At 54.8% G+C, this 20,086-nt stretch overlaps 1 protein-coding gene across 1 annotated transcript; it reads left to right on the top strand.

Moving 5' to 3' along the window:
- Nucleotides 1-405: 405 nt before the first annotated feature.
- On the top strand, nucleotides 406-1,822 carry LOC118618095 (protein FAM209B-like). The gene is made up of 2 exons (XM_036244000.1): nucleotides 406-654; nucleotides 1,559-1,822. Exons 1-2 carry the CDS (start codon nucleotides 406-408, stop codon nucleotides 1,820-1,822), a joined length of 513 nt encoding a protein of 170 aa, XP_036099893.1.
- The last annotated feature ends 18,264 nt before the right edge of the window (nucleotides 1,823-20,086 follow it).

Below are 20,086 nucleotides of genomic sequence, written 5' to 3'. Positions count from 1 at the left end.
CGTCGGTGGCTCCTGATGCGTAGCGTCCGGTTAATACCCTCCCTGGGCTCTGCGCCGGGGCCCGCGCCGGGTGTTCCACACGATGTCTGGTTTCAACATACGAAAAGCAGACGCAGGCCTCGGCCGGCAGAGCACCGGGGGGTCAGGAAGACGAGAAGGAGGAGGCCCTCCATCATCCCATCCTCTCTTTTATTTTCTGCTGGAAATGTCTCCGTCTCCCTTTAAGTCCTCCTCCTGCACCAGGGCGGCCTCATGCCCTCCGCCCGGCGTCATCACAATGGCCGGAGCTGCTCCTGGCTGGGGCCTCTGTGACATCAACCACGGCTCAGCCCTAGACACCCAGTCTCCAGGCTGGAGGGCAAACAGACTCACCATGAGCAACTCCCTCCCGCATCTCTGCTCACCATGCGGACGCTGAAATGGTTCCTGTTCCTGCCGCTGTGCCTGTCGTGCGGCGACGCCTTCATGTTCTCCTCGCCCAGGGAGCCCGTCAAAGAGCCGCCGGGCAAGGCGCCTTGCGGCGGGCACTTTCGGATTAGGCAGAGCTCGCCGGAGCACGCCCAGGGCTGGCTTGCAAGCAAATGGCTCTGGTTCTTCTTTGTTGTCGTGCTGTACATGGTCCTGAAGTTTCGGGGAGGTGGTGAGAAGAGCAAGGTAAGGGCTCCCTCCGTCCAGGCGCCGCACCCCCGCTCCCTGGGAACCCCCGCTCCCTGGGGACCCCGGCCTCGGACGCGGGCTTCGCTGTGACAGGCAGGGCGGTCACGTGGAAGGGATTTTCATGCCAAGTGGCTACCTCCAGTCCCGGGAAACCATGGCAGATTCCTTTCCCACGGAGCCTTAGGGAAGACAGTCGTCCCCACACCACGGGGGGGCTAGCAGCTGAGGACCACCTTCTGTTTACTGGGGGACGGGAACCTCGGCTCGATGTTTAGCCCGTTGGATGCATTTTTTCACCTTGAGGAGAGATTCAAGAACTTGGTCTGTTTCGGGTCAAAATGATTCACAGTGCCAGAGTCGCTGCCCCAAGTGTCATGCCCCTAGCGTCTGACTTATGACAAGTGGCTGAGCCGAATGCAGAGGTCACCTTCTTCCAAGTAGAGGTCATAAAGGGGAGAGGTGTGAAAGGTAACAGCCCCCTCCTGCAGCAGCTGAACAACTCCCAGCAGGAAAGACACACACATGGCAGCTTGTTCTCTGCTAGACAGACCCCACGTTTCCCGAGACCGTGTCCCAGCTGACCAGAGCAGGGTTAGCAGGCCCGTTCTGCAGAGGCCCAGATAGCAGATACTTTCAGCTTTGCAAGGACTCGACTCTGCCACCTTAGTCTGAAAGCAGCCCGAGACGTTATGTGCGTGAATGGGCAGGGCTGCGTTCCAATAAAACTTTATTTACAGAAACAAGTGGTGGGCCACATTGGGCCCTTGGGCTACCGTTAGCCAATCCCCGGCCTAGAGCAACGCTAGAACCACCTTGTCTTAGGTGAGCCCAACACCCTTGGAGCTGTGCCAAGACCCGCCGCACCGGCGGTGTCATTCACCCCACGTATGTTTGTTGACAGGAAAAGAGTCCCCCTGGCCTTCGAGGCTGTTCGCTGCGTGCTCCAGTCAAGAAAAACCAGGGTGCTTCCCCCAGCAAAGACTACGCCTTCAACACCTTGAACCAGCTCGAGATGGACCTTGTGCAGTTTGTGTCCAAGGTGCGGAACCTCAAAGTCGCCGTGGCAACCGGCAGCAACCACAAGGCTCCGAGCCCGGAGATGTCCGGGGACCCCCAGAACAATGTGACGATCTACGAGATATGGGGCGAAGAGGACTACGAGTGAACGGCCCTGTGCCACAGTCGGACAGAAAAAGTCACGTTGACAGATCGTATGCAAACTAATAAAACTATTCTGAAGAAAAGTCTCGAATGTGAGCTCCCACCCCTCCCCCGCTGTTCAACTTGAAAACCGGAAATGTACGACCGGGGACCGCGGCCGTCTAGGTTGTGCGGTCCCTTCTCCCTTCCTCTAGAGCTGTGGGGGCGAGGTCACAGGACCCGGCAGGACGAGGGTCAGGGAATTTGGGATAAGATGTTAATGTCATTTTCAAACCTGCTGTCTATGTCAGCTGTCGATGCAAAGGGTGGGGCTGGTTATCTGTACGATTTATGACACTACACAGGATAACTTTGATGACAGGTTTAAAACGACGAAACGATGGGGTTGGGAGGGCTGTGTGTGGGTGGCTGTGTGTGGGTGAGGGGCGTGGTGGACTCTAGAACCGCTTGATGTTCTCACCAGCAGAAAAGTCCTGTTCAGCGCAGCACACGGTGCCCTCGCCGGCTTCCCCACCCGCGGTGACATCTGGTTGGGTTAAGAAACATGGAGCATCTATCCCTCCTTTCAGGGTTATCTGGGTACAGAGGGCTATCCAGGCCGCCCTCAACTGACGTAAAAGTTCTTTATAATAAAGACATAGATGGTTCGGCACTTGATGTGGCTCACAGAAACCGCACCGTGGGGGCTAAGTGGCTCACTCGGACCTCTCATCCAGGCGCCGGGAGTTCTACAGACGCGCCGTGGGCTGGGGAGAGGCGGCCGCGGGGCGCCCTAGAGGTTCCCTTGTTCCCACGTCAGTCCTGGTTAGTGGTTAGTGTGCGCCTGCCTTCCTCCCAGCTACGGAAAGTGCGCTCCGCCCTGGCCGGACTGGCTTCGTGGGCAGCATCCTAGGCCCCGAAAGTCACAGTTTGAGTCCCCGTCAGGGCACATGCCCAGGTTCCGGGGTTCAGTTCCTGGTCCAGGTGCGTATGGGAGGCAGCTAATGGATGATGTTTCTGTCTCACATCGGTGTCTCTCTCTCCCTCCCCCTTCCCCTCTCTCTGAAAATAACTTTTGTTTTTTTAAAGTTCATCCCCACCCTGGCCGGTTTGGCTCAGGCGCTAGAGCATCAGCCCACGGACCAGAGGGTCTCAGGTTCGATTTCCTGCCAAGGGCACATGCCTGGGTTGCGTGTTTGACCCCTGGCCCCAGTCGGGGTCATGCGGGAGGCAACAATCCATGTGTCTCTCTCACATTGATGTTTCTCTCTCCCACCCTCCTTCCCTCCTTCCCTTCCCCCCCCCCCAAAACCAATGGGAAAATGTCTTGGGCCGAGGATTAACAATGACGACGAAGCCCATTCCCTTTGAGCAGTGTCCTTGGCCTCTGTCCCCCGTGAGTGTAGGAGGCCATGCCACTCATCTTTGAAAAGTGGTCCCTGAACACCTAACTTGCTGTCTTCACTTCGACTTACAGGATGGGGGGGAACAGAAGGAGCCGAGATCTCTTCCGGTCCTGACTGTTTCCGAGCGCATAGGACTCAGCTATCTTCACAGAACACTCCGAAGAAACTCAGATAAGCAAAAAGCATTTGGTTTGAAGCGGTGACGTTGACATGGGGCAGATTTTAGGTTACAGTGGAGACCATGGAACAGCAGTGGTCACCAAACCATGGCCCCTGGGCCCAGCCCGGCCGGCGGCTTTCATAAGGCCCGGGCGCTAAGAAGGGCTTTATATTTTTAAATGTTTGGGGGAAATATCAGAGAATGAATCATAGTTCAGCACCTGAGATTCAGAGCTGAATATTCATCAATACTCCTGGCGCACGGCCCTTCCCGCCATTCGCACGCCTGTGGCTGCTTTGGGCCCAGCTGAACCAGCGCACAGAAATCCTCTGACCCAGAAGCTGAAAATACTCACCGACCAGCCCTCTGCGGGAAAAGCCCGCCCACCTGGCAGGTGGGCATCCCAGGCGGGGCGCTGCCCACAGGAAATGCACTCAGCTCAGCTCCTCACAAACATCCCGTATTCGTCGAAGAGGAAAAAATGTAATGTCCTAAACCATATTTTTTTTAATAAATGATATTTGTTGCAGTTCTGTCCAGGTCACCGGCAACCAGAGAGCAGAACCCCACAGTTCTTCCCAGCGAGCTGCCAGGGTGCCCACTGGGACAACACCGGCGGCGTATCTGGGTTTAGCCGTTCCCATCAGAGTGTCCCTCGCGAATAGCAGGTCTGCAGCACCTCTGCCTGGAGGACCCTGCCTCCTCCAGCCGTCGATGCCATGGGAGGTTTTCATGCAAAAATGCCTGAGAGATGTAAGAGCTGGAGCTCCACAGAGCTCCTCGCTCCTGCCGTTAGAGCAGGACCCAAATGCCGACTAACGTCCCCGCTGTCCTCGGTCCCAGCCGGGCCGCTGCAGTCACCGAGGAGGCTCAAGCAGGCGGTCGGCAGAATTCCCGTCCTCTTGGCTTAGGGGTCACGGGCGCTCTGCTCCTCCAAAGCCAGCAAGGAGCTGAAGACTCTAGAGCGAGTCGGCCCACGGAGTCTCACGTATGTAAGGGAATCGCGGGACCGACCGTGAGGTGACACAGCAAACCAAGAGTTCCTGCAGCACGCAGACAGACGGTGTGAGGCAGGCTGCGCTGGACTTCAGCCTCTGCACTTCCCGCAGGGTTCAGGCCCCGCCCCTCGCCCCCAGACCCTGTGGGTCCCGCCGCCTCCTCGCTCTGTCCTGCCTCCTCCCAGCTGCATCACACGAGCCCATCTCTGCCTCAGGGCCTTTGCACATGGCCTCTCCCTGGATAAGTAAGTCTTCTTCCAGATGTCACACTGCTGGACGCCATGCTGTCCCTTCTGGTCTTTGCTCAGAGGTCACCTCCTCAGAGAAGCCTTCCCTGACCACCCTCCCCTGCTGGCCTTGTTTTATTCCCCTGACAGCACCAGCGCTGGGTGACGTTATGCTTTCATTGGCCTGCGTCCTGTTTCGAACCCAGGACACATGTACTAAGGAGATGACAGCGCTCACAGCAGCTCCTGGCCGTCAGCCTCGCAGCACATGGCCGAGAGCCGTCTGCGAGAGCTCCTTCCGGGGCTCCCTTCGCCCACCCCTCACTGCGGTCAGCAGGCCCATGGTCGCGTGAGCCCGTCTGTTCCGATTCCACTTCGGGCTTCCCGGCAGCCGGGCTGGTCTACGTGTCGGGTTATTCTGTGCGCACGCGGAGGTATGTGTAGTAGCACAATGGTTCTGAGGCAGAGATTCCCAGAAAGACACCCCCAGAGAACTCTCATCCCTGCTGCGGGGTCCCCCCACCTCTGTTCCGCAGCAGGGAACCAGCCCCACACTTGTTTCCTCCTCTCCGGATTTCTTTGCACAGATGAACAGGTGCGCGTATTTTCTTGTACCCCCTTTCTCGCGTGAAGGCGGGCACGCTATTGATATTCTTTGGGGCTTTGCTTTCTCCCACTTAACAGACTGTCCTGGAAGTCACCCCACAGTGGCGCCTAGAGACCATCCTCATCTGTCATCTGGCTGCAGAGAAGCCACGGGGTGGAGGGCTCCCTCTCTGCACACATTCAGGGAGGAACCGCTTGGGCGTGAGCGTGCACTGTCGGAGGGGTTATTTCCAGGGCCGACGCCTAGAGCTGGGATTCCCGGGTAGAAAGGGAAGGACACACGCACTGCTGTTCGATGTCATGCTGCACAGGGCTGCACCAATGTGCGTTCTCACCAGGGACGCCACGACAGACTTCCGAACCAATGTGTGGCGAGATGGCGGGACGTCTCTGCCGGGAACGTCCGTCTTGGCCTGTGCGCAGCTTGCAGTGACCAAGAAGTGCCACCAGGTGGCAGACACCGCCCGTCGCAAAGAGCGCGTTTTTCAAGCTTTTGCTTCAGGGGCTCTTGCCGGGTAAGTTGCAGTAGCAGAACCTTCGACAGATAGTCCTTTTATACTGAAGGAGAGTTGTGATCCTGCCCTCTTACAAATGTCCCTTTCAGCCCTGGCTGGTGTGGCCCGGCAGGTTGAGCACTGTCCCCTGCATCAAAGTGTCGCAGGTTCGAGTCCCTGATTCCCATGTCCCCCACCACAGTCAGCCCCCTTCTCGCCCGGACACCCTCTCCACCCCCGTCAAGGCTTTGCTCACCTCAGCAGCCCCTCCCTTCCCACCCTCCAGGGCTGAGGGCTCTGCAATGGAGATTAGGAGGCAGCCGCGTTGCGGGCAAACTTCTGGGTCCACTGGCCTGGGGCCCGGAGGCTGCCAGCCCGCCTGGCGTGGCTGTGGATGCAGGCGGCAGGCAGGCAGTGCGGAGTCTGACTACTCAGACGGGTGCTCTCCGTAGCTCCCGCCCCTGCCTCTGTGACTCCAGATCACCTGCTCCCCCGGCTCGTTCCTTCTCCCTTCATCCGGCCCTTCGTCTGCCCAGCACCCAGCTCATCTCAGCGAGCGGCTCTCCACGAGCCCCGCGTGTGAGTCCGTGTAAACGTGGACCGCACGCCCACGAGAGGCCACCGCCCCAGACACCGAGGGGAACGCGCGCTGGCGAGGACGTGGGGAAATCGGAGCCCGGGGCCCGTGGTGGGAATGAAAATCGGGGTGGCCGCTGTGAAGGAGAGCGCGGAGTTCCCCAAACACGGACGCAGGAGGACCACGTGATCCAGCACCTTTGGGTAGAGACCCAAAGAGTTCAAAGCAGGCTCTCGAAATGACGTGTATGCCCAGCTCGATTCACAACAGCCGAGAAGCAGAAGCAACCCGATGTCCACAGAGGGCTGGCTACAGACACAGATGCGGTCAGCACGTGCAGTGGAATATTACGCAGCCTTAAAAAATACCCAGCAGCCCAGACGGCGTGGATCAGAGGATGAGCGTCGTCCCATGGACTGAGAGGTCCCAGTTCAATTCCCATTCAGGGCACATGCCCAGGTTTGGGGCTTGATCCCCAGTAGGAGGCAAGCCAATCGATATTTCTCTCTCACATTGATCTTTCTATCTCTCCCTTCCTCTCTCAAAAAAAAAAAACAATAAAAACATATATATATATTTTTTTATCCTTACCCGAGGACATTTTTCCTTTTTTTTTTTTTTTTTTTTGTTCACATAGAGTAGGAGGGAGACAGAGGAAGAGAGAGAGAGAGAGAGAGAAACATCAGTGTGAAAGGGACACATCAAGTGGCTGCCTCCCGCATGACCCAACCAGGGCCGGGGACAAACCAACCAAGGTACGTGCCCTTAGTGGGAACTGAACCCAGGCCTCTCTGGACCGCAGGCCGATGCTCTAACCGCTGAGCCAAACCAGCCAGGGCAATAAAAACATATTAAAAATATATATATATGAGCACCCTCCGGGCGCTGGGAGCCCAGAGCTAATCAAATCCCAGTGTGAATGGGGCTGTCAGACAGTTGGGGAGACAGACGATGGGAAACAGCCTGTCAGAAGGAGGTAAACGCTGTGAATAAAACACACTTAAAGGAGGACCCTATTGAGTCAGAGGGCGGGGGGCTTTCGGAGGACACTTTTGAACAAACCTGGGTGAGGTGAGGGCACAGCTGTGGGAAAAGCCCGCCAGGCAGCTGGAAGAGCACGTGCAAAGGCCCTGAGGCTCCTATAAACCAGCCCGCTCCTTCTGAGAGCTGACCTTCACCCTCAACTAGACCTTCACTTGCTTTGTGATCTGATCCCTATGAAGGAGCATCTCAAGCAGAAGGCACTGAAGCAGGAAGAATTTCCCTCTACTCTCTGCTTTTCTGCCTGAAGACAGAACATACACTTCCCATCGAGAAAGGTGACCCCTGCCCCCCCAGACCGGGGAGAAGAGTGATGCTCTCATCGAAGGTGGTGTCCACCCGGGATGAGTTTGCATAAACACGCCTTCCTCAAATGGCCTTATCTGGCCTTAGCCTCCCCCGTGGATTTCCTAGTCTCTTCCCCACAATCAATCCCTTGACATCCAAACTCTCTGTCCTGTGTTAAGTTAGTACATCAGCCCTGCGTCTAACTGCTTCTTTGAGTTTCCCTTCCTTTCTGTGAACTCCCGTGCATGTAAATATTCATAAAACGGCACCCCTTTTCTCTTGGCAATCTGTCTTGTGTTTAATTCACAGACCCCCTCTTTTTCTGAGCCCAAGAGGGTGGAGGAAAAACTCACTCCCCTCTCACCTTTTCCGTGGTCTCCCCTCAATACATATTGGCTGTTGTTATTCAAGAGTTTGCACGACCGTAATGTAACCAGTCCCCTACTGATGGATGCCTGAGTCCCCTAATGTTTGTTACTACAAACACAGATGGTATGTATTTCCCCAGACCGTGCAGGGTTGGGGGATCTCCACCGGGCACTGCAGGACCCCCAGTTGCCAGCGCTGGGGTTTCCTCTACCGTCAGCAAATTAGAATTTCCAAGTACAGTTACCTGATGACTCATCCATTTAAATTCAAAGCTGCTTAATGGGCCATCTGGATCATCCCGCAGGAGGACAGAAGCACTTGTAGCCAATGAGAGTTAGCCCCGCCCCAGGAAGATCAGCTGACGGGGAGCTCCTTGAGGACCCGAAGGTTGTCGAATAATTAAACTGTATCATTTCTGAGCTTACTTTTTCTGTGAAGCATGAACTTTTTTTTTTTCTTTCTGATTACCAAAGCAATGTAACCAAAAGCACAAGCAATCCAAGAGAAATAGATACATGGGACTTGATCAAATGTGAAAACTGTTGTACTTCAAAGGAAGCTATCAGGAAGTCAAAAGACAACTCAGAGAATGGGAAACTATTTGCAAAGCACAAGTCTGCAGGGGCCTAGTACTGAGAATATGTAAAAACTTACAACTCCATAACAAGACAAGTGACCCAACTAAAAATGAGGGAAGACTTACATAGACATTCCTTAGCCAATTCACACGAAGAGGTGCTCAACGTCCCTCGCCAACAGGGAAACCCAAACCCAAACCAGGATGAGACCGCACGAATCCGCACTGGCATGGCCGTCATCCACAGGACAGACCACAGCAGGTGCTGGGGAGGATGTCGGGACACTGGAACCCTCACACATCGCTAGTGGAAATGTGAAATTAGGCATTTGCTTTTGAAAAAGGTTCCGGCATTTCCCTAAAATGTTAAACATACAGTCGCCGTATTCCACCCCTAGGTGTTCACCCACGAAAAATGTGAAACGTGTTCACGGTTTCATAACATCGCGACGTGGGAACAACCCAAATGTCCATCAACTGATAGATGGATAAAAGTGGTGTATCCACACATTTGGAATATTACTCACCCATGAAAAGGAATGGAGATGGACATGCGCTACAAAAGGAATGAACCTTTATAACATTATGCTCAGGGAAAGAAGCCAGATACAAAAGACCGGGTACGGCGTGATTCCTGCGGTTGAGGAAAAGAAAGTCTCTGCTACCCTCTTAGGTTCAGTGCATGGGGTCTGTGAATTAAATGGCTTTTCTGGCAAAGAGCCTCAGGATCTGGAGTCGGGCAGGGGTCCCTGGTTCTCTCACTTCCCGCCATGGGAACTGGGACGAGCGACCCACCTTCTTGAATTTCGTCCTTGGTGAAATGGAGGTGACAGTGGGGGGCCCTCCATCTCCTACCTAGTCTTTGTTTCCTTTGATGCCCCAAATGGTGAGTACGGGCCAGCCAGTGGCCAGCGTTGCTAAACCGGGAGCTGCAGCCAGGAAAGGAGGAAGGTCGCATTCTTTCCCTTCAGGCTTGATCTTATCTGCAGCTTCGGTGGCAATTTAGAAAAAGAACTGGAGGTTCCTCATTCCTTCCAGGCAGGACGAGCTGCCTCGGTGGGGCCTCGTCGTCCAAATCCACGAATCCCACGACCCCGGCGGAGCTTGCGCCCGTCGCACGGGGGTCCTGTGTGCAGCACACCCCTGAAACCAGCCCTGGCCCTTCTCCCGGGGTATGACACAGCCCTTGTATGTCACCCCCATGTTTAACAGGGTATTCTGGAGTCCTTCACCCGGGTTGTCAACAGGACAGCAAACTGGACAGTTCCCGTGCAGAGAAATGATGTCGTTGGAAATGGTGGTGGGGGAGGGGAGATGGGGGTTCACTTCTGGCCCCTGTGCCTCGTCAGCCTCTCAGTCCCAGGAACCTGACCTGGGTGAACCGGGAGGGTCCTCCGAGAAGGACGAGGCTGCAGAAGCAGCCATCGTGCAGGGCGAAGTGTGGGTGCCCCCGCTCCCCACCCTGTGGACAAAGGTGCCCTCGGGGAGGAGGGGGGAGACACAAGCTCTGACGTGTGGGGCCGGGTTCTGAGCAGAGACGGGGGATCTGGACTCCTGCCTCTCGCCAGGTGGGTGACTTTGAGCAGCCCCTTGATCTCTCTGAAGCTCAGCAATGGGGTTCGCGAGGCGGGGCGACAGCAGAGTCACAGAAAAAACCCAATCGTACAAGCTCTCCACAGGACAAACTTCCCTGGGGCCTCTGGACAGAGCAGACCGATGATCTCAGACCCTTTCCTGACGACACCACGCTGACACAACACAAAAAGTCCCCAGAGCCCAGAGCCCGCCTGCATTTAGAACCCGAACCCCGGTCCTCACAGGGCCCCCACACCACCCTCCGAACCACTGGGTTCTCCAGATGTGTGAGCGGCGTCGGAATCAGGGGCAAAATCTCGGTGAGCAGTCAGGCCTCAGAAAAGGAAGGGCGTTTGGACGTCGCCACACCGACCAGGTGTCGCTGTGTCCGATCTGCTGTGGGGTAAGCATCCAGACACCGCAGTCCAGCGCTCCGGATGACCGGGCCCAACGGAAGGCCAGAGAGGTGTATTAGCTCGTCTAAGGTCACGCACGTGCAGCATGTTTGAACCAGGCTTTGACTCACAGGCTGATTCTACATTCTACCTGCTTCCCACTTGGGGGGATTTAACAACTTAAAATACAGGCTGTCCACCTGTCTGAATTTCAGGTAGACAAGGAACACGTGTTGGTGTACGCGGATTCGTGCCATGTTCGAGACATCCTCATGCTAAAAACGTCTTCCTTGTTGACCTGAAATTCAAATGTGTCCGGGCAACTTGTGTGTCATCTGGCAACCCACGGTGCCTCGGACCAGTGTTGGGTGGACACAGAAAGAGTCTTGGCACAGGAGAAACAGAACATTCTGGAAGCTGTTCTTGCTTGTCACTGCAGTTTGGACGGAAGGTCACCTGCACAGGGAGGCCTCTTCTGAGCTCCCCACACCTGTTCTTCGTAATGACGTCGCTGAGATGTAGTTCACATCCACGCACTCACTCCCGGTGTGCAAGTCAACGGTGTGTTTCACATAGTCACAGGGATGTGCAAACCACCCCCCCCGGCCACTTCAAATTTGTATTTATGTATTTGTGAGAGTTTTTAAAATTGATTTTGAGAGGGAGGGAGGGAGAGGGAGAAAGAGAAACATCCATGTCAGGGCAGAACTCTGACGGCCGCCTCCTGCATGCCCCCTACCAGGGGTCGAGCCTGCCACTCGGGCATGTGCCCTGACCTGCAACTGAACCAGTAACTTCGGTGCACCGGACAACGCCCAACCAACCGAGACACACCAGCCAGGGCAATTTTTTTCTTTTATTTGAGAATTTAAGAGAGAGAGTGGGAGGGGGGGAGAGAGAGAGAAACATTGATTTGTTGTTCCACTTAGTGATGCAATTATTGGTTGATTCTTCTTCTTTTTTTTTTTTTTTTTTTATCCTCACCCGAGGACACTTTTTCATTCTTTGTTCAGATAGAACAGGAGGGAGAGAGAGAGAGAGAAACATCGATGTGAAAGGGACACATCGAGTGGCTGCCACCCACACGACCCAACCAGGGCTGGGGACAAACTGCAACCGAGGTACATGCCCTTAGCGGGAACCGAACCCGGGTCTCTCCGGACCACAGGCCGACGCTCTAACCGCTGAGCCAAACCGGCCAAGGCATTGGTTGATTCTTGTATGTGCCTTGATCAGGTATCGAACCCACAACCTTGGCATATCAGGACAATGCTCTAACCAACTGAGTTACCTGACCAGGGCCATTTTAACCACTGAGCCAAACCAGCCAGGGCATGACCAGGGCCATTTTAAACGTTTTCATCACCTCAGAAGGAAGCCTTGTACCCATTAGCAGTCCCTCCCATCCGTCTCCAGCCCCTGAGCACCCCAACCTCCTGTCTGCAGGTCCCCTCCTCCAGACATTGTATGTAAAGTCCTAGAAGGTGCGGCCTCTGTGTGCAGCAGGGCAGGTATCAGGGCTGCATTCCTCACAGCGGCATGATGTTCCCTCGGGTGGACGGACCACGGTTTGTTTACCCACGTGACCATGGAGGGACCTTCGGGTTGTCTGCACCTCCATCTCTGCGCCCTGCGCCGTCCACGTGCGGCCCGGCACGCTCGTCCTCGCCGGGGGCTCCTGCCCCTTCTCGGCCTCCGCCCTGCACCGGGGGCTGCCAGCCGGCGTTGTATCTGAATCACCCGGCGTGTCTGGGCCGCGCCGCTGATCGAGCATCGGAAAAGGCCCTGCTGTCCCTGACTCAGCCTGGGAACCCGGGGCACCGTGCGCGGAGGGACGGGAGGAAAGTTCCATACTTTCCAGGTAGGAAAAACCCTGAGGTGGTGCCCTGAACGGCTGCGTCCCTGGCGGCCACAGCTGCCTTGCTCTGAGCGTCTGCGCGACAACGTTATCGTCCCCGGGGTCTGTCGTACCAGGGAGATGTTGGGGCAAGTGGCTGAACGGCTGCGGAGGGGTGGCTGTGGGAGTCGGGGTGGGAGGAGCCACCCCTCTGGGGACCCTGTTCTCCAAACTTGCAGGTTCCAGCAAGACGCAAGTCCCGCCACGGTGTCAGCCGCTGAAGGGGCTCTCCGGGCCCTGCGCGACCCCGCAAAGCCCTCCACTCAGCTCTCCATTTATCTGTTTGCAGTTTGCGGGACGTTTTCAAGTTACAGTCTTCTGGCCAAGGAGATGCTTATCTGTTCATGGAGTCAGAACCTGATTCAGCCGTCCACAGTTCTTCCCTTCCGCCCGTGGGTCTCAGAACCGAGCGCCCCGAACCGGCGGCTGAAAGCCCGGCCTCCGTTCCCACAGCGCTGAAGGCTGGGGGTCCAAGAGCAAGGGTTTCTGCGGAGCCAGCTCCCGGATGCTGGGGGGCCGCTCCCTGTCCGTCTCCCGGCGCCTGGTGGCTGGGGACTCACCTTCGTCCTCGCGTGGGGCTCCCCTCATGGCGTCTCTTCTTTTCTTACAAGGACACCGGGCACACTGGAGCAAGGGCCCAGCCTATTCCAGTATGACCTCGTCTTGACTTACATCATAATGACATCTGCCAAGACCTCATTCCCAAATAAGGTCAGGTTTGCAAGTACTGGGGACTAGGACTTCTACATACCCTCTTAAAAGACATCATTCAGCCGGCCCATGTGGCTCAGTGGACTGAGCGTCGTCCCATGGGCTGAGAGGTCCCGGTTCAATTCCTGGTCAGGGCACCTGCCCGGGGTTGTGGGCTTGACAGCCAGTACGGGGTGTGCAGAAGGCAGCCAATGGATGTTTCTCTCTCCCTTCTTCTCTCTCTAAAAAGTCAATAAAAACATATTTTTTTAAAAAGGTATCAGCCCAGCTGGTGTGGCTCAGTGGTTGAGCATCGACCCTGCACCAAGAGGTTGCCGGTTCGATTCCCGGTCAGGGCACATGCCCAGGTTGTGGGCCCGATCCCCAGTGTGGGGCGTGCAGGAGGCAGCCAATCAATGTTTCTCTCTCATCGATGTTTCTATCTGTCTCTCTCTCCCTTTCTCTCCCTGTAAAAAAAATCAATAAAAACATATTAAAGAAAAAAAAGATATAATTTCAACTCACAGCATACTCTCTCAAGAAACAGGTCTTACTAGAATTTGGATTAGAATTGTATTCAATTGCTATCATAATTTTTACTTTCTCTTACTCAGGGACATGGTCTGTCTGCTCCTTTGTTCCGATTTGGTGTAATGTCATTCAATAAGACTTATTGTTTTCCTCATAAAGTACTCCGCCTCTCTTAATTAAATTTATTTCTAAAGCCTTTTTTTACATTTTGGTCTCTACTGTGAATGACTTTTCTTGCTTATGTTTATTCCTAGATGTTTATTGCTAGGGTGTAGGAAAACGACTGTTTTTGTGGGTTTATCCTGACCCCAGCCACCCACCCGAACCCTTTTATTTATTCTCGGATTGTTGTTTATTTTTAATGGCTCGGGTATTGGGGCTTTTCTAGGGCCAGCATTCTATAAATAGGAAAAGGCATGTTTCATCTGGGAATATCCTGCAGCAGATAAGAAGAATGAAGAAGAGCTGTCGGTTGACCTTGAGCCCTCCCTCCCCCCACCCCGTAGTGTCGGGTGAGGAACAAGATGCAAGGATGTGCGGCGGGATCCCGTCAGAAAAGCAGTGAGGGAACGGCCCAGGTGTGCGTGAGGCCCAGGTGTGCATGAGGCCCAGGTGTGCGTGAGGCCCAGGTGTGCATGAGGCCCAGGTGTGCGTGAGGCCATGTGTGTTCACAAGGCCCAGGTGTGCGTGAGGCCCAGGTGTGCGTGAGGCCATGTGTGTTCACAAGGCCATGTGTGTTCACAATACAGAACATTGGCTTGTTCCCCTGGGCTACACGCTGGGCTACCAAGTTCACGGAAACGGAAGAGGAGAGAAGAGGGGAAGGCAGCCAAGCAGAAAAAGAAAAGAAGAAAGGACTATAAAAAAAAATCCAAAATCACTATGACGTAGTCACTTATGCATTTATGTGCATTTGTATATATATAAATATGCATATTTCTATGTATTTGTTCTGTGTGTCTAGAGAAACTTAAAATAATTTCTACGTTTGTCTAGTTTTATTAAGATATAATCGACAGCCCTGGCCGGTTTGGCACAGCAGTTAGAGTGTTGGCCCAGGGACCAATGAGTCGGGGGTTCGATTCTGGTCAAAGGCAAGTACCTTGGTTGCGGTTCGGTTCATCACCAGCCCTGGTCAGGTTGTGCCGGAGGCAACCAGTCGATGTGCCTCTATCACGTCGATGTTTCTCTCTGTCTCTCTTTCTCTCCCTCCCTCCCTCCCACTCTGTCTGATGATAAATAAAAAAATATCCTCGGGTGAGGAATAGAAAAAAAAAAAGATGTAATTGACAGCCCAGACGGCGTGGCTCAGTGGTTGAGCGTCGACCCTGCACCAAGAGGTCACCAGTTCGATTCCCAGTTAGGGCACATGCACAGGTTATGGACCCAATCCCCAGTGGGGGGCATGCAGGAGGCAGCCAATCGATGTTCTCTCTCATCATTGTTTCTATCTCTCTCTCCCTCTCCCTTCCTCTCTCTCTAAAATCAATAAAGGAAAAAAAATGTGTTTAAAAATATAATTGACATATAACATTGTATCAATTTAAGGTTTACAACATAATGATTTAATATATGTATACATTTCAAAATGATCACCACGGTAAGGTTGGTTAACATCCATCACCTCACATAGTTACAACTTTTTTCTTGTGATGAGAACTTTTAAGATCTACTCTCTTAGCAACTTTAAAATATGCAATGCAAATATATTAACTAGAGTCAGCATGCTGTACATTACACCCCTGAAACTAATTGATCTTATAACTAACTAGCAGTTTGTACCTTTTGATCTCCTCCCTCCATCCCCCGCACCCACCCATCTGATCTCTGTTTCTGTGAGTTCTGTGTTCAGGTTTCACATATAAGCGAGATCCTGTGGTATTTGTCTTTCTCTGTCTGACTTCTTCACTTAGCGTAATGACCTCAAGGTCCATCTATGCTGCTAATGGCAGGGTTTCCTCCTTTTTCAGGACTGAATAATATTCCATCAAATATACATACCACATGTCCTTTATTCATTCATCTGTCAGTGGCTCCTGAGGTGATTCCATGTCTTGGCTTCTGTAAGTAATTTTTAAGTTAACACAAAAGCACAGAAATAAGACTCTGATGGTGTGTGTGGCTCTTGAAGCCAGGCCCTGAAGGGGAGACACAGACTGGGTCCTGGAGGACACCCAGGAAGGACCTCCGGCTGCTGCTAAGAGGAGGCAGTGGCATCTGGGCTTTTGTTTGCTGGCACCCATGTCCCATTTGGTATGAGCAGCCCAATCTTTGGAGATACCTCTCTCCCCTTCCCTCTCCATCACCTGTACTGCTCGTTCTCTCTTTTTAATTGATTTGCGAGAGAGAGACATTGATTTGTTGTTCCACTTATTCATGCACTCATTGGTTGCTTCTAGTATGTGTCCTGATCAGGAATTGAACCCACAACCTTGGCGTATCAGGATGGCGCTCTAACCAGCTGAGCTACCTGGCCTGGGCCACTGCCCCTTCTTGGTGGGACCGTCCTGGAGACGCCCTGTCCTGCTCCTCTCACAGTCTGACTCTCGAGCCAAGGGTCTCCCGGTGCTGGCGAGATGGCTCTGGGGAGCTCCGGGGCCACCGCACAGCCCTCTCCCGCCGGCTTCCTGTCCAGCTCACGGCCTTTCATTAGCTCTTTCTTTTCTTTTGGTTCAGGTAGAGTGGGAGGGAGAGAGAGGAAGAGAGACAGAGGGAAACATCGATGTGAAAGGAACACATCGAGTGGCTGCCACCCACACGACTGACCAGAGCCGGGGACAAACTACAACCAAGGTACATGCCCTTAGCGGGAACCGAACCCGGGTCTCTCAGGACCGCAGGCCGACGCTCTAACCGCTGAGCCAAACCGGCCAGGGCTCATTAGCTCTTTCTGAGCGTCTGCTCACCCACCAATCGCTGTGGCTGAGGGCACAGAGCGCTGACTGGCGTAGGCCTAGGTCACATGACCGTCCTTGGCCAAGGCGGGTCAACTTGAGGACCTGGGCTGGGAGGAGGGAAGCGAGGGGAGGGGGTCCTTGTTTTCGGAAGCAGGATGGATGGAAAGAGGGGAGTGAAGACAACTGGAGCAGTGGAGATTGGGCTCCGACCCAGGCGGGCCAGGACCGGCAGGGCCTGGAGGAAGACAGGTTTACACCGTAAGTACAGCAGGGGCCGTGAGCCAATACCCCCGAGACTGCAAGTCACCGCCCTGGTCTCCTGGCCCCAGATCGGGCTCTTCCCCCTGAAGGACACCTGCCAGGGTGGCCTAGCCCAGGGGCAGTGGCTGGGTGGCTGGCGGTTCCGTCTGCGAGTCAATTCTCTTGTGTTGACAACCGGTACAGGGTAGGGGTCCTTGGAGGAGCTGCTTCTCCTGAGCCCCTTCTTTCCAACATGTGTGTCTCCACCCACAGACCCAGAGGTCCACGCGCTTTCTGTAATTGTCCAGAAAGGGCACGCACTCGGGCGCGGCCCCTCCCCCCGCCGCCGCCACTGCTGTGCTGTTGTAGTAACGGCGGCTGTGTTTCTACCTCCGGCCGGTGGCTGCTTCTGAGGTCACATGAACCGCAGGGCCTGGCCTGTCCATCGGCCCTGGACAGAAAGTGCGTGCCAACTCCGTCCTGCTCTGGGGACATCTTGCGAGTCCGTAGATACCCTTCGCTACCACGTTTGCAAAGCTGCTCGGCGGAGGGCGTTCATTTCCCTGGCAGCTGTTCTCGAAACTGAGTCTGCCAAGGGCAGGCCGTCTGCACTGGGGGGGCAGGGAGAAGTGTCCCCAGAGCCCTGCCTGGCTACTCTCCCAGCCCAGCCCCGGTCTCTAAGCTCTGAGAGGCTTCAAAACTTCTTCCTTTTTTTTTTTTTTTTAATGTTTTCATTGATTTTTTAGAGAGAGAGAAAGGGAGAGATAGAAACATTGATGTGAGAGAGAAACATGGATCAGCTGCCTCCTGCATGCCCCCTACTGGGGATCGAGCCCGCAACCCAGGCATGTGCCCTGACTGGGAACCAAACCAGGACCTCTCAGTCCGTGGGACTGAGCTCAACCCACTGAGCCGCACCAGCCGGGCTAAAAAACATTTTCTAAGTCATTTTTCCTGACCCAAGATCTTGTAACTTTGCACACTCGTGAATTAGCAGGCCACCTGCTGAGGACTCTCGGGGGCCGGTCCTGAAATAGTCCAGCACCGTCCCTTCGCCCTGCAGTCTGGTTCCATCCACATTCCAGTAGTTTTCAGCTCCCTGAAATCCTTTTTTTTACCCACTTAATTGCAGTTTGCAGCTGGTCCCTTCGAGAGCAAAGGCTCCCTTGCTTACTTGCCCGGGGTCATTATCTATCAAGCTGGGCGGGGGGCGGTCTTCCTGCTGAATCAACACCAGGAGGAGGGCTCAGGACAGAGAGGCCAGTTTTTCTAGTTTCCAAGAAGTCTCCAGATTCTTCTCTGGGTTTACTTTCCTTAGGTAGAAACCCTACCTGGATTTGCAAAGGACACGGGGCTCTTTGTCACCTCAAATCCCTCGGGGGGCCCAGGGGAAGTCGGTTGTTTAGAAAGTGTTGCTTCTTGGGCTTTTCTTTTTCTAGAAAAGAGGTTTTATAATCTCCGCTCCCGTCACCTCGGACCCCTGCCAAGTTTCCCTGGTCGCGTTTCCACTGGATAAACGGGAGCTTTTCTCCTGCGCAGCCTGGAGGGTGCTTCTCGTACCAGTAGTGAGGTTGGAAGAGCAAAGCTCCAGGCTGGTTACCCCTCTGCTGGTCACGTCAAACCCAACCGGCTCAGATGACTCGGCAAAGCCAGGAAGAAAAGCAAGAGGTCATCATTCTGCTCATTTCTCAAATCCGTAGCATTGCCTTTTGAAAGAATTTGGGGACTTTGGTGTGTGTGTGTTTAAATATGTTTTTATTGATTTTTTAATTTTTTTAGAGACAGAAGAAGGGAGCGAGAGAGATAGAAACACCAATGTGAGGGAGAAACTGATCGGCTGCCTCCTGCACGCCCCCCACTGGGGATCGAACCCGCAACCCGGGCATGCGCCCTGATGGGGCACCGAACCGGGACCTCTCAGTCCATGGGACGTCACTCAGTCCACTGAGCCACGCGGGCCGGGCTGCTGTGGTATTTTTACACATTTGCAGCTTTCTTTCTCGTTATTATAAAATGATGCATGGTCGTTAGAGAACAGCGAGAACTCGTAGGCTGAGCAAACACGCAGTGATGGCCACCAGCCCCCGTCCAAGGAGGCAACACGCCACCACTGCAGACAAGCCCTTCCAACCCTCAGCAGTAGACTCTCAGGCACTGGGCTGCCTACGCGACTTGTGTCCCTCCTCTTCCCCTTTCCGAAGAGCCCCGAGTTGGTCCTGGCATCCTTTCCGAACAGGGAGGGGCTGAGCTCGCGCAACCGGACATTGGGGGTCACGGTCATCTCCCTCCCAGACCGGAGCACGCCGCACAGTTGTGGGCAATGACGTAAGGAGGCGGATGTCTGCGAGGGGACTTCCAGGGAAGGTTTCCCTCCTCCTCAATGAGACACAGAGGGATGCGCACGCGGCTCTCTGCCAACCAGGTGGGGTGCCTGCCGCCACAAGGGCCACCTTGCCCTCCGGCTGAGGACGAGGCAGATGTGCGGAGAGGGTCGAGCCCAGAGGGTCCGGAATCGAGCAGGAGCCCGTGCCTCCGGCCGGCCGTGCTGTGTCAGGAGACATCCCCGGGTGTTAAACCCGCTGCGCTGCGGCCGGTCTTGGTAAGGACACCGAATAGCTGGTGTGCGTTGTTTCTGAAGCCCACCGACCAGATCCCATTCGGAACATACCTGTGGTCACTCAAAGATGGGGCACCTTGGGGCGAGCCTTGCAAGGTGGAGGCGGCGGGGGGTAGTTTGAGCCTGTGCTGGGTGGTTCGAAGGAGAGGTGGGAGAAACCGGACCGTTCCGGACTGGACACCGGAGAGGCCGGACAGTTTGACCCTGACTGTCTTCCCAGTCGCCAAAGCAGGACTGGACTGGAGTAGCGGGGTGGGAACGGGCACGGACTGGTCAGCAGTCCCTCGGGTTAGCAGTCCCTTTCCATGGTCGCCATGCGGCCTCGCCGGGGACCCGCTCCGAGCCGGTTCCGTTCTGTTGGGAATGTTGTCTGGGTTCGGCAAGGCCCTGTCTCTGGCTGAGAGAGGCCCGATCTCCACCTTCTCCATGTAAGTACACAACCCGAGTAAACGTTGGCCCTCCCGTCCGTTCTCCATGTGAGGTGGCATTCAAGGTCAGAGGGTCCCAAGAGTCATTAAAAACAGCTACATGCCCGGCCGGTGTGGCTCAGTGGTTGAGTGTCGACCCTGCACCCAGAAGTCACCAGTTCGATTCCCGGTCAGGGCACATGCCCAGGTTGTGGGCCCATCCCCAGTGGGGGGCACGCAGGAGGCGGCCAATCGATGTTCTCTCTCATCAATGTTTCTCTCTCTCCCTCTCCCTTC

This window comes from Molossus molossus, unplaced genomic scaffold (assembly GCF_014108415.1).
Source record: "Molossus molossus isolate mMolMol1 unplaced genomic scaffold, mMolMol1.p scaffold_m16_p_6, whole genome shotgun sequence".
Lineage (NCBI taxonomy): Eukaryota > Metazoa > Chordata > Mammalia > Chiroptera > Molossidae > Molossus > Molossus molossus.
Note: the sequence above shows the minus strand (reverse complement) of the source record. Positions and strands in the feature narration are given on the sequence as shown.